The sequence below is a fragment of the Rutilus rutilus genome (genome assembly GCF_951802725.1).
Source record: "Rutilus rutilus genome assembly, chromosome: 25".
Taxonomy (NCBI): Eukaryota; Metazoa; Chordata; class Actinopteri; order Cypriniformes; family Leuciscidae; genus Rutilus; species Rutilus rutilus.
This window is the reverse complement of record NC_140229.1, coordinates 1,891,814-1,906,813: the sequence shown is the minus strand read 5'-3', so window position 1 is coordinate 1,906,813 and position 15,000 is coordinate 1,891,814. Positions and strand designations below refer to the sequence as shown.

Here is a 15,000-nt window from a genome sequence, read left to right as displayed (position 1 = left end):
TAATTTGATATAATCTAACATCATTTAACATAACATAATATAATCTAACGTCATATAATAATTATTTATAATATAATTTAACATAATATAACTTAATATAATATAATTTAATGTTTAATATAATATAATTTGATATAATTTAACATAATATAATATAACATTATTTAACATAACGTAATATAATATAATATAATTTTACATAATATCATTTAATATCATTTAACATAATATAATTTGATATAATATAACATCATTTAACATAACATAATATAATCTAACAGCATATAATAATTATTTATAATATAATTTAACATAATATAACTTAATATAATATTATTTAATATAATATAATTTGATATAATTTAACATAATATAATATAATATAACATAATTTAACATAACGTAATATAACTTAACATAATATCATTTAATATCATTTAACATAATATAATTTGATATAATCTAACATCATTTAACATAACATAATATGATCTAACGTCATATAATAATTATTTATAATATAATTTAACATAATATAACTTAATATAATATAATTTAATGTTTAATATAATATAATTTGATATAATTTAACATAATATAATATAACATTATTTAACATAACGTAATATAATATAATATAATTTTACATAATATAACTTAACATAATATAATTTTATATCATTTAACATCATTTAACATAACATAATATAAGTTAACATAATATAACTTAACATAATATCATTTAACATAATATCATTTAACATCATTGAACATAACAAAATATAATTTAACATAATATCATATAATTTAACATAATATAATATAATATAATATGCATGTGTCTTTAATGAGCTCCTATTAATTGAGAGGCTGCATGAAATATTAGTAGTTTTGCAAAAATCATTTGTCACTTTCAGGATCATTTAAAATTAACTTGTGAAGGTGCAGAAATAGATTTATTTATTTTAAAATATGAAAAAATATGATACCCAAGTTATGATACACTCTCCCTTATGCGTTCATATGAATGCAAAATCTCGATGTTTATTTAAAGAAAGAATAATGATATAATATTAATCTTTTACATATTTAATGCATTATAATGTGGTGTCGGACATGAATCTGGTGTAAATGGAGTATTGATAAAGTTAAAACTGCAAGTAAATCAAGTTACAAAAGTCAGAATAATTCAGGGAATTTCAAAAGTGTAATTTCCAGGCCTGGAGAATATTTTTTATGGTTGAAATATATATATGTATGTTTATGGTCAGTTTTAAAGGATTTCCTCAGACTTTTTGAGTTCAGTCTCTGTAAAATCATTTCAGTTCATCAGAAATATCTGGAAAAGTCATGGAATTAGAAAGTGGTATTTTAATATTATTTATCCACCACTATAGTACTAATGACTAAGTACTATTTTTATATTTTCAGTTTAAGTTTTAGTCATTTTCTTAAATTATTTTTTATTATTGTTATTTCAATTTCCTGTTTAGTTTTTGTGATTTTAGCGCTTACACATATTTCATTTGGTTGCAAATGCCAAGTTGGCAAGTTTTTAAGTTTAAGTTTTTCTTCTAATATTTATATTTCAGACTAATTTCAGTGAATTAAAATGATTTTGAATAGTGTTAGTTTTGATGGTACACATCATGTCAGTTTTTCCTGAAGCTGATTATGAATTGTTATGAGGCATTATGAATGTAAACACCTGTCCGTGTTTTCTCTTTATTTCAAATTTTGAGATGAATTATAATTTTTAATCGAACTGTTTTCTGGGATCAGGACGGACTGCTGCTTCAGCCCGGATGATAAACTTCTCCTGACGGGAACATCGGTCAGGAAAGACGAAGGAAACGGGAAGCTGGTGTTCTTCGAGCGACAGTCTCTTCAGAAGGTCTATGAGATTGAAGTGGCCGATACGGTAGGTTATACTTATGCGTTATTATGAGTTATGTAGTGCTGAGTCTTTACTTATAATGTTTCCAGATCACAAAATATGATTTGCTAAAGTGCAGTGAAGTATGGGAGCTGATTTACACTTGACTGGAGCAGCAGATGTGAAGATACACGCTTCAAATTCACACTTGCCTAATAGAATATATGTTTTATATATAATAAGCTTTATTTTATACATTTATTTCCATGTACATTATCATTATCATTTTTATTATTACTATTATATTATATTGTTTGTTCATTATTGCAGTTTATATATACATACAGATCCTTCATAATTGTCACATCTTTTACTTCAATGAAAGGTTAGATTTTTTGATTTTTTTAAATGAAAGATCAAAAGGATAAACATTGCAGATTTATTTGTATTTTATTATATATATATTTCATTATTGCAGATTAAGTTATTATACTTTATATTTTAATTATTTTATATATACCATTATGTTATTAATTTATATATTTGAATATTAGCTTTTATTTTTATAATTTAATAGTTTTAGTAATTTTGACTTTGAGTAAATACAATTTTTATTTGTCTATTTTCATTTTTTTTATAAAATTATTTCATAGATTTTATATGTATTTATTATTATTGTTACAAATTAACCATTTGTATTTTAATCATATATTATATATATTATATATATTTATTATTATTATTATTATACTTTCTTTTTTAACCATTTACGTTTTTATATCATTGTTATTAATTTATATATTTGAATATTAGCTTTTATTTTTATAATTTAATAGTTTCAGTCATTTTGATTTGTGCTTTTTTCATTTTTATGATTTTTTTATGTCTATTTTCTATGTTTCTATTTTATAAAATAATTTCATATAGATTTTATTTGTACTTATTATTATTATTATTACAAATTAACAATTTGTATTATAATTATATAATTTATATATTAAATATTTATTATTATTGTTATACTTACTTTTTTAACTATTTATGTTTTTATATATCATAATATATTATACTTTTTATTTTAGTAGTAGTAGTTATTATAGTAATTATCTACTATATTTATTATTTGATTTGATATCCAGATGTGCATGTACTGGCAGCTCTTATTTACACTTGTATATGGAGATGCCGAGAGAAAGCAACACGTCCCAGTAAAAGTGTTTTCTCTAATTGTCTGTAAGACTGCGGTCTTGAATGACTGGCTAAATATGGTGGCGTGAGATCACCAGTGCACTGTCTGCGGTGAGGAAACGAACCCTTCCTCCTGTGTGTCCCAGTGGACGCGCCGGGAACACTGTCTTCCTCCATGCATTAGCTGGACTGACGCGAGGAGAACTCGAAGCGAGTGAAAGCTCAAAGCTCCTGAGTGTGTGTCTCAGTCCCAGCGCTCGGGCTCCAGTCATAACACCGTAAAGCTAATGCTCTCCAGCTCCGTTTGCTCGGTGTGTACCGCTGACAGCATGGCATAAAGCAGATGTTCACTTCTCTCTGTGTGTGGAATCATTACAGACATTTTCCAAACCCTTCTTCTGATTCATGCCCACTGCTGCTGCTCTACTCCAAAAGAAGAAAATCAAGCTTTCAGTTTGTGTTAATGTGCATTTTGATGTAATAATAATATAATTATTATTATTATTTCATCGTTATGTCATCCGTTTTTAGAGTTTGGCACAAATAATCAGCATCCATCATTCCTATGCTCTCACATACTGCTAATGTCTCATATCAGGCTTTACAGAAGAATAACATCATCTGACACAAGGGTATTTCATTATTGCAAATCAATATTATAATTATAAAAAAAATAAAAAAAATTCACATATATATTTTATTTATGATAAATTATTATTGTTATTATTATTTCATTATTGCATTGCATATTGATTTCATTTAAAAAATATATATATTTTAATGTTATATATATATATATATATATATATATATATATATATAAATTAGCATATTTTATTATATATTTAATATATAAGTTAATCTGACATATAGGTATTTTTATTATTGTGAAATAAATATATTATACTTATTTTAACTGTTTATTTCATAAATGTATTTCATATACATGTGTATACTAATTATTTTTTATTTAATTACTGCAAATTTCTAGATTATAATTTGTATTTTAATTCTTTATTTTATATATATAATATTTTATTACTTTATTATGATTTCATTATTGCAGATAAATATATTGTATTTACATTTTAATATATTTTATATATAATTTAGTCTTATTCTCATACCAGATATCAATCTGCTATATTGAATTTAATTTAGCTTGTTAGTGTTTGCAGATATGAATGTAATATTTTATCCTAAAATGAAAAATATGCTATCATTTACTCAACGTTTTTGCCATATTATTTGTTTTTATTTATCATATAAATAATATTTTTTTATTATTATTATATCATATTATTATTATTATTATTATTTATCATATACTTTTTTTTTTTTTTTTTTTCTGTGAAGGAAATTAAGTCCATTAAGTGAGACATTAGGCAGAATGTGCACACTGCTCTTTTCCACACACTCCCAGAAAAAGGTACAAAAGCTGTCCCTGGGACGCTACCCTTTCAAAAGGTTCCAACATGTGCCATTTAGGCACTAATATCTGCACTTCTGGTAACAATATGTACCTTTGGGTGACTGATATGCACTCTTTAGGTACAAAGGTGTACCTTTTGAAAGGGTACCGCCCCAGTGACAGATTTTGTACCTTTTTTTTTCTGAGAGTGTACGAGCACAACGAAAGCTGACTTATTCTATTATTAAGCCCCATGGTTTATTATAGCAGTGGCCGACTTCGCCTCTGGTCGGGTGTAAATACCTTTGGACCGTCCAGAGGACTAAAGTTATTTATAGCTGACCTGACGAGTGAGCTATTTACGGTGTTTATCCAGCAGGACGACTGAAGAATTTAAGTGCTGTCTTTATGAAGTGGTCCTGTGACAGACAGAGCCACCAATCATGCGAGTGTAAACACTGAAATAACCCCGCGCTGGACAGAGTAAATACTCCAGGGGTGGTTCTCCACTTCCAGGACTTTTTCACAAGGTGCAAAAACCAGGTGAGACATCTGCGTCCTCCTGCGACTCGATGCCCGGAGAACTAAAACAGAACCAGCCCTGCTCTCAGATTCAACTGATATAGTGTTTATGGGACCGTTTTTACAGGCTTCTGGACTTGCACAGAAAAACTGAAGCTAGAAATACAATATAAATGGTAAAACTTTTCAATAAGGTTCATTAGTTAACATTAGTTAAAGCTGCAGTCCGTAGTTTTTCCTCTTTGTCGCCATCTCTGTTCGAACTCTGCAATTGCAGTTATTCGCGGAACGATCAGCTTTACGTGGGTTGTGCCTCGGCACGGCACTGCGCGGATGAATCCGATGTTTTGAGGAGAATGTGCGGCTGTCAGTCGCCGCCGGTGTGGATCCTGGCATTCGCAATCACAGATTCTACTTTTTGAAAGTATGACCAAAATAAGAATTTTCACCGGTTAATGTAATCTGAAGTAACATCCGCTTTTGTTCTGAGCAACTAAGGGGAAAAAAGCATTGCAGTAAATCGCGCTGATTAACGATCGCTTATCATATCACGTCAAACCCAAGCGTGCCGCACAAGCCCTGAAAAGTGAAGCCAAAATGTCTCGGTCGCTACTGCGCGGGTCTGGTCCCGAGGTCGCTACTGCGCGGGTCTGGTCCCAGGGTCGCTCTGGTCCCGAGGTTGCTACTGCGCGGGTCTGGTCCCGAGGTCGCTACTGCGCGGGTCTGGTCCCGAGGTCGCTACTGCGCGGGTCTGGTCCCGAGGTCGCTATTTTATATATCAGTATTCATTTTATATAAAGTGTATAACTATTGCAAATTAATGTTATAATTTGTATTATTATTTATTGCATATATAATATACATTTAGTATTTTATTCATCACATTACCATTATTAGTATTACATTTATTAATACATATTTTATGCATGCAAGTTATAATAATTTCATTATTGCAAATTAATATATTCGAATTTTTTTGCTTCAATAATTTATATTATGTATTTTATATCTAATGTATTCTTATTATTATTAATCATTGCAAATTAGTATATTGACATTTTAGTTATTTATTTTTTAGTTATATATTATAAAATTATTATAAAATTATTATTTTTATTGTATTAAATTATATTGAATTTGTTATTATTTCTTCATTGCAAAGTAATTGCTATAATTTTGGTTTTATTAAATATTGTATATGTATTTTAATATTGTTGTTGTTATTATTATTATTATTATTATTATTTATTTTATGTAACATATATTATAATTTCACAATTCTATTATTGCAAATTAATGTTATAATTTTATTTGAATTATTTATTATAAATGTAATATCCATTATATATTTTATTCTCTCACATTACCATTATTATCGTTACATTTATTTTATATATATTTTATGCATGTAATTTATTATAATTAATATATTAGAATTATTTATTTTATGCATATTATATATTATACATTTATAATGTATTAGTAGTCATATTAGTATTAATTCATTAATTATTTTTTTATTCATTTTTTGTATTTTATGTATATAATGCATTATCTAATTTTTTGTTATATAAATATATTACAAATTAATATAACATTTTTGTTATTTATTTTATATGTATTATATTTAATTTATTGTTATTTAATTAAAGTTTTTTATGTAAATTATATGTAATGTATTACTATTATCATTATTTCATTAAAGCAAAGAAATGTGCTATAATTTTTTTATATTATTATATATTCTATATGTAATTTATTATTCAAATTATTATGTGACATGAAAGCATCCTAATGTCTTCTAAGGTACATGTTGTCCATATTTGTTCCACTTTCTCATCCAAGCACAAGCTCATCCTGTCATCCTGTCCTGTAAACAGCTTGTTTTGCTTGGAAAAGATGGAAGATTGAATAAGATGCTTCAGTTTTTGCCATAACCGCAGTAAATGTGCTGAAGAAAGACCTGATTCACTCACATTGCCATTATTATCATTCCTCTTCGTGCTAGCAGAAACATTTGAGCTGCATATAAATACTCTGCATTATGAGTGTTTGTTTCACTGGCACACGATGGACTCGTTGAGCCGTTGATGCGTGTTTGGGCCGATATACAGTCAAACCAAAAAAAATTCAGACACCAGATATCATTTGTGATATTTTTTAACTAGTGGGTGCAGGACAGTATAGTTAATTTATGTAAGTGAGGAGAGCAAAATAAAGTAAACTGTGACATATAATACCCAAATATTCTTCATACAGTGACTACCAGTAAAAATATTACAAATTTAGGACCAAAAATGATTCCGACACTTTGACCTGATCATGTTTTGCTGAAGTGTTTTTTCTTTAATTGCTAATGCTCTTTTTACACACAGACTGAACAAAATGAAGCATTGCTTGTTGATTGGTTGAGCTAAACTGGTATTATCTAATTGTGTAGTTAAATTTAACAGCTGACAGATATTCAACATAATTCATGTGTGAGACAGTCTAACAGAAGGACGGACAAAACCAGTCAAATATCAACTGAGTTCTGCTCATATTTTATTACCGTTTTCTAAACTATAGCGAATAAACTGTGAGAAATGTTGTAGATGTCTGAATAAATTTAGTTTTGACTGTGTATATCGCTATATTTAGCTGTTCTCAGGCCAGGAAACTGAATTCCCATGTACTCTGTGATCCTCAAATATACAGATCTAAAGCCTCCACACACACATGATATCAAGGTAAAGCAGATTATATTTGTATTCCGCCAAAAAAAGGCTCAGCTGGAAGCACATTTCAGATCCGCGGCCAAATCTTCCAGATCTTTTTCTAAATAATCAATTACTCGGCCACATGCCGACAGAGACGGATTAACCTCGTACATCCCGTTAAGTCAATCAGGGCAGTGGAGACCCCTGCTACGGGGTGGGGGGGGGGTCTAAAGCCCTGTTCTAGGTCAGGCAGGCAGGCTTAACTGAAGGCAGAAAGGCTCAGGTTTGAGATGAACAGCTGGAGGAGGATAAGCAGATTCACCCAATGCCTCACAGGTCTTTCCTGATCCTCACAGGGAGTGATCTGCACATGGAGTGATCTGCACAGGGAGTGATCTGCACAGGGAATGATATGCACAGGGAATGGTCCGCATAGGGAATGATCCACATAGGGAGTGATCCGCACAGGGAGTGATCCGCACAGGGAGTGATCCTCACAGGGAGTGATCTGCACAGGGAGTGATCTGCACAGGGAGTGATCTGCACAGGGAGTGATCTGCACAGGGAATGATCTGCACAGGGAATGATATGCACAGGGAATGATATGCACAGGGAATGATATGCACAGGGAATGGTCCGCATAGGGAATGATCCGCACAGGGAGTGATCTGCACAGGGAATGATATGCACAGGGAATGATATGCACAGGGAATGGTCCGCATAGGGAATGATCCGCATAGGGAGTGATCCGCACAGGGAATGATATGCACAGGGAATGGTCCGCACAGGGAGTGATCTGCACAGGGAGTGATCTGCACAGGGAGTGATATGCATAGGGAATGATCCGCATATGGAGTGATCCGCACAGGGAGTGATCCGCACAGGGAGTGATCCGCACAGGGAGTGATCTGCACAGAGAATGATCTGCACAGGGAATGAACTGCACAGGGAATGAACTGCACAGGGAATGATCTGCACAGGGAGTGATCTGCACAGGGAATGATCAGCACAGGGAGTGATCTGCACAGAGAATGATCTGCACAGGGAATGAACTGCACAGGGAATGATCTGCACAGGGAATGAACTGCATAGGGAATGAACTGCACAGGGAATGAACTGCATAGGGAATGAACTGCACAGGGAATGAACTGCACAGGGAATGATCTGCACAGGGAGTGATCTTCACAGGGAATGATCAGCACAGGGAGGGATCTGCACAGGGAATGAACTGCATAGGGAGTAATCTGCACAGGGAATGAACTGCATAGGGAATGATCTGCACAGGGAGTGATCTGCACAGGGAATGAACTGCATAGGGAGTGATCTGCACAGGGAATGATCTGCACAAGGAATGAACTGCATAGGGAATGATCTGCACAGGGAGTGATCTGCACAGGGAATGATCAGCACAGGGAATGAACTGCATAGGGAATGATCTGCACAGGGAGTGATCTGCACAGGGAATGATCAGCACAGGGAATGAACTGCATAGGGAATGATCTGCACAGGGAGTGATCTGCACAGGGAGTGATATGCATAGGGAGTGATCTGCACAGGGAATGATCTGCACAAGGAATGAACTGCATAGGGAATGATCTGCACAGGGAGTGATCTGCACAGGGAATGATCAGCACAGGGAATGAACTGCATAGGGAATGATCTGCACAGGGAGTGATCTGCACAGGGAATGAACTGCATAGGGAGTGATCTGCACAGGGAATGAACTGCACAGGGAATGATCTGCACAGGGAATGAACTGCACAGGGAATGAACTGCACAGGGAATGATCTGCACAGGGAATGATCAGCACAGGGAGGGATCTGCACAGGGAATGAACTGCATAGGGAGTGATCTGCACAGGGAATGAACTGCATAGGGAATGAACTGCACAGGGAATGAACTGCACAGGGAATGATCTGCACAGGGAGTGATCTGCACAGGGAATGATCAGCACAGGGAGGGATCTGCACAGGGAATGATCAGCACAGGGAGGGATCTGCACAGGGAATGAACTGCATAGGGAGTGATCTGCACAGGGAATGAACTGCACAGGGAATGATCAGCACAGGGAGTGATCTGCACAGGGAATGATCAGCACAGGGAGTGATCTGCACAGGGAATGATCAGCACAGGGAGGGATCTGCACAGGGAATGAACTGCATAGGGAGTGATCTGCACAGGGAATGAACTGCATAGGGAATGATCTGCACAGGGAGTGATCTGCACAGGGAATGAACTGCATAGGGAGTGATCTGCACAGGGAATGATCTGCACAGGGAATGAACTGCATAGGGAATGATCTGCACAGGGAGTGATCTGCACAGGGAATGAACTGCATAGGGAGTGATCTGCACAGGGAATGAACTGCATAGGGAATGAACTGCACAGAACTTAAGATCTGGTCAGATAGAGGACTTTCTTGGACGAAGTGTATTAGTGTATAGTGATTTTTTAATTTTTTTTTTTTACTGTGCTTCTCCTGTGCTGTTATCTAATGCCAAAAGATAATATTTCAAGTGCATTTGGACCCCCATAACTGCTGGATATCTATCTATCTATCTATCTATCTATCTATCTATCTGTCTGTCTGTCTGTCTGTCTGTCTGTCTGTCCATCCATCCAGTCTTATCCATCCCATCTTATCCATCCATCCATCCATCCATCCTTTCCTATCCTCCATCCCATCTTATCCATCTTATCATATCCATCCTATTCATCCCATATTATTCATATTATCCATCTTATTCATCCTATCATATCCATCCTATCCATCCCATATTATCCATATTATTCATCTTATCCATCCACCAATCCATCCTATCCTATCCTATCCATCCATCCAGATCGTATTTTTTCTGTACAACTTCATTATTTACTCATTTGATTCCAAACCTGTTTTGTTTTACTTTACTTTTAATTTTAATTTTGTTTTACTTTTTTTAATTGAATGTTTTTTTTAATGCATTTCTTTTCAATACGGCGTGTTTGCATGACAGTTCACATCTGTCAAGCTCAAAAAAAAAGGACAGAAACACCATGCAAAGACCATAGAAGTAGTCCGTATGACTTTTATGCACCATATTGTTGTGCTTTAAATGGGTTTGCTTCATATTTAAAAGACAGGACCTTTCCTGTGGAGATTGGCAGGGATTCGTCACCTTGTGCATCAGTTTTGTATGGGGTTCCACAGGGCTCAATGCTGGGTCCAGTTTTATTTTCATTATACATGCTCCCTTTGTATGACATTTTTAGGGAATATAATTTTTCATACCACTGTTGTGCAGATGACAATCAGTGTTACTTTCCCTTACATCAAAATGATGTTTCTAGTTTACAGTGTTTATTTGATTTTTTGAAGGATGACAGTCATTGGATGTCAGCCAATTTCCTTCAGTTAAATTAAGCAAAGTCAGAAGTCTTAGTTTTTGGCTACAGAGATGTTTGTCAGTAAATTAGAACCTTTTGTCTGCTAACCTTCATACACATGCTAGAAATGTAGGAATTCAGCATTGACATTTGATAAGTCAATGCTGTGGTCAGAAGTTGCTTCTATCAACTCAAGAAAATAGCCAAAATGAAGTCATTTTTATCATCTGTAAGTCGTAATGCATGCTTTCATCTTATCCCGACTGTATTATTGTAATGTATTGTACTTGGGTGTCTCACAGTCTTTACTGTCACGTCTCCAGCTTGTCCAGCTAGACTTTTGACGGGAGCGAAGAAAAGGGAACATATTTCGCCAGTGCTGGTCTTCCAGTCAAATATCGTATCCAGTTTAAAGCATTATCGTTTGTTTATAAAGGCCTCCACGGTTTGGCTCTTGCATGTATTTCTGATCTCCTTTCGTTTCATCATACATCCAGACATCTTTCGATTAACCAATGATATAGTCTACGGTTGATTGTTCCCAGGATTCGTGCCTTTTCAGTGGCTGCTCCACAGCTCTGGAATAATCTGCCACTTTACATTAAATCTGCATCAACATAGATGAGTTTTAAGAACGGATTTAAAATCATCATATTTATTACTGCATATATTCATAAGTAGGTGCAGTGATGTAATTTATGCATTGCATGTGATTATGTGTTGTGTCCTAGTTTTAATATTATTTGCTTAACATTTGTACAGCACTTTGGCCGACATCTGTTGTTTTTAAATGTGCTTTATAAATAAATGTGACTGACATAAATTTAGTATATTTTGCAGAATTCATAGGATGCAGACCCAAATTTAAGTCGCTCTTCAATGACATTCTTCCTCTATAGCTCTCAATTAGAATGCAAATGAGATTTGAGAGCATAACATTTAAAAAAATTATTTATTTATTTTATATAATATTTTACATATAGTTATTATTATTATTATTATTATTATTATTATTATTTCCTTATGGAAAATATAATATATTATAATTTAATTTTAATTATAATTTATATAATTAAAATTATTTTATTAATCTGATATATTTATGTATTTATTTGGGTTAGATTTTCTTCAGTCACAAGTAAAATGGTAATAGTTTTTTTTTTGTGTGTGTGTTTTTTTACTTTAATGGTGCCGTGTTTTGTACATGCTCACAAATGAACTGTCATTGTATACACTGTAAACCAGAATAAGTTGGCAAAACTCAAAAAAATTTAGGTAATCAGTTTCAAAGCTTATATAAGCAGAACTAGCAGATTTTTGTTTTGTACTCATACATTTTAATTGCTCTTAACTTATATTTGAGTAATCTAATTCATACATTTAACTTAAAATGATCATGTAATTTCAACTTATAAATATTAGTAGTGGAAACTTACTTAGGTTCAACTAGCTAATTCAATAAATGCTAACTTGCTAATTGGTAACACAATGTTAACAAAATTAAACAACTAAATCTCCCACTTTAACATAAATCTCGCACCCAATTTTTTTTAAGAACAATTAATTTGAGCATTTACTCTCCCTTTCAAGTGCCATAGCAAAGCATGCTGGGAAATAGAAATCCCAGCCCAGTTTCATTTAAATTTAAGTTTATCTTAATTAAAAGAAGCAAGTTAATAAAACTCAAAACCAATGAAACAATTCAGATTACGTAAAATGTGTCAGTTTTGTGAACTCAAAAGAAAAAGAGTTTCTAAATACCCATAAAAGTTAATTTATTTGAACAAAATAGTTTGTTTACCAATTAACTATTTTGAGCATTACACAGCAAATTTTTTTTTTTTTTTTTATATATAATCAACTCTGATGTTTAAGTAATTTCAACTTAAATTGCATTAAACTGACAAAAAAAAAAAAAAGTTGAATCTTATATAACTTATAAAAAAAAACTTGCTTAACTTATTTTGATGAGTTAAAGCAATGTAAAAACATATGTTGACATTACTTATTGATCATATAATTGTTTACAGTGTAGGGTTTAAAGTGTAGAAATGTGCTGCATGAAGACGTTTCCCCTGCATGTGATTCCAGGTATTCATGAGTCTGTTCCTCCATCTCACACACACACACACACACACACACACACACACACACATGCCCACAAATCCTCACACATGCCCCTTTTGTCATTCAGATCCAGGCCTCTTCCCGAATGCCAAATATAGTCAGCTGGAGATGAGCTGGAGTGCGAGAGATATCAGACGTCACCCTCTGCCATCGGTTTATGTAAAAAAAAAAAAAATGATTTCATTAAAAATAATATGATTTCATAAACAATTATGAAATCTCAACTTCAACCAGCTAGGGGTTTACAAGTGCTGTCAACGAAGACTGACAGCTATTCGTAAACGTAGACGCTCGTCTGTTCAGCCGCGTCGTCGTCGTCTTTTGTATCCCAGTATTATTGAGCCAGTCCTTACTTATGGTGCCATTTATTATTTTTTTCCATATGCTAACAGTTACCAACAAGAACCAATTCTTAAAGATAACTTATTTAGCAAGTAAAATTACTGGTATCCCTACCCCTAATTTATCGTATTGTGTCTCTACAATCACGTTGCGAAAGGCACAGAAAATCTTAAACGACCCAGACCACCTACTTTACAAATATTTTATCCTTCTGGCCATAGATATAGGTATAGGTTTACCGATGTGTAGAAAGGCCAGGAATAGAAAGAGTTTTGTTCCTGTTTCTATACGAGCTCTAAATACATAGGAAATCGCCCATTGATACGTCATGTATGCTCTCTTGTTGTTGTTTTTTTTTGTGATGTCAGCGACTGTTTTTGATGGTATTATGATGTTGATAATTTAACATGTTATGTGTGTTTGTGTTATGTACGCATCTACGGTGGAAACAAATTTCCTCTCGAGGACAAATAAAATATTCATGGATGTGAATGCCAAGTTGTTCAGTATGAGGAGATCTATCAAATGATATGCATATTGTGTGCATGTGTGAAACACCTTGTGATTTACCATAGGAAACATATGGTTTTCAAAGCTTTTTAACAGTTAAAGCGCCACCTATGGTCCGATCTCCATAGAATTTTGCATGCTTGTTTAGAATGTTATGTCACATATGCGCACCAATTTTTGTGAAGTTCTGAGTTTTCGTTTAGGATTTATTGGCTTTCGAGTGTATTTTGCCACGCCCATTTTCTTTATAGCCATCCAAATGCAAAAGTTCAACTTTTTTTAATAAAAAAAAACTATCTATCTATAATGAGTTCTCACTCTCGTTCTCTCCTCTGGTGTTGTTTCAGAGTGTTGTCCGCTGTCTTTGGCATCCCAAGCTGAACCAGATCATGGTTGGAACGGGGAACGGTCTGGCGAAGGTTTACTACGACCCAGTCAAGAGTCAGAGGTCTCCGTCACACTTCACACTCTCCCCTGTTTTTACGCCCGTGTTTGTCCAGTTACCATTACAGCCAGACTTGGACTGATTGAACCCGATGATTAAAGCGAGGAAACTCAGCGAAATGACTCACTCAGTCTCGTTCTCGTTCTCGTTCATCATGACTCCATTTGAGCAAGATCAATCGTCTGCACGCTTAGAACAGAGTCACTGTTGTCAAACACAAGACGAATTGTCCAAGAAATAATTAGAAACAAAAGCGCTTTTGTGTTCAAACCTTTTTATTTACAAAAACTAGGAGCGGTAATATATTAAAATAATTAATAATTATATTTATTTATAATAAATAAAATAGTATTTATACAATAATAAATAAAATAATTGTTCATAATTGTTTTTTATTATTATTTATTTATTAATCACAAATAGCAATTTCAGTCAAATTTAGAGTTTGACATAAATAGAATATTTAAAAAATAGGAATGGAAAAATTTACAAAATAATTTATATGATAATAAAT

The 15,000-nt window shown here is 33.0% G+C and overlaps 1 protein-coding gene across 1 annotated transcript in view; it reads left to right on the top strand.

Annotated features, from left to right (window-relative positions):
- Positions 1-15,000, top strand: part of wdr70 (WD repeat domain 70) — a 91,206-nt gene that overhangs the window by 61,969 nt on the left and 14,237 nt on the right. The window contains exons 13-14 of the mRNA XM_084401245.1: positions 1,783-1,921; positions 14,389-14,489. Of these exons, the coding sequence (XP_084257371.1) occupies positions 1,783-1,921; positions 14,389-14,489 (240 nt within the window). The remainder of the gene's footprint in view (positions 1-1,782; positions 1,922-14,388; positions 14,490-15,000) is intronic.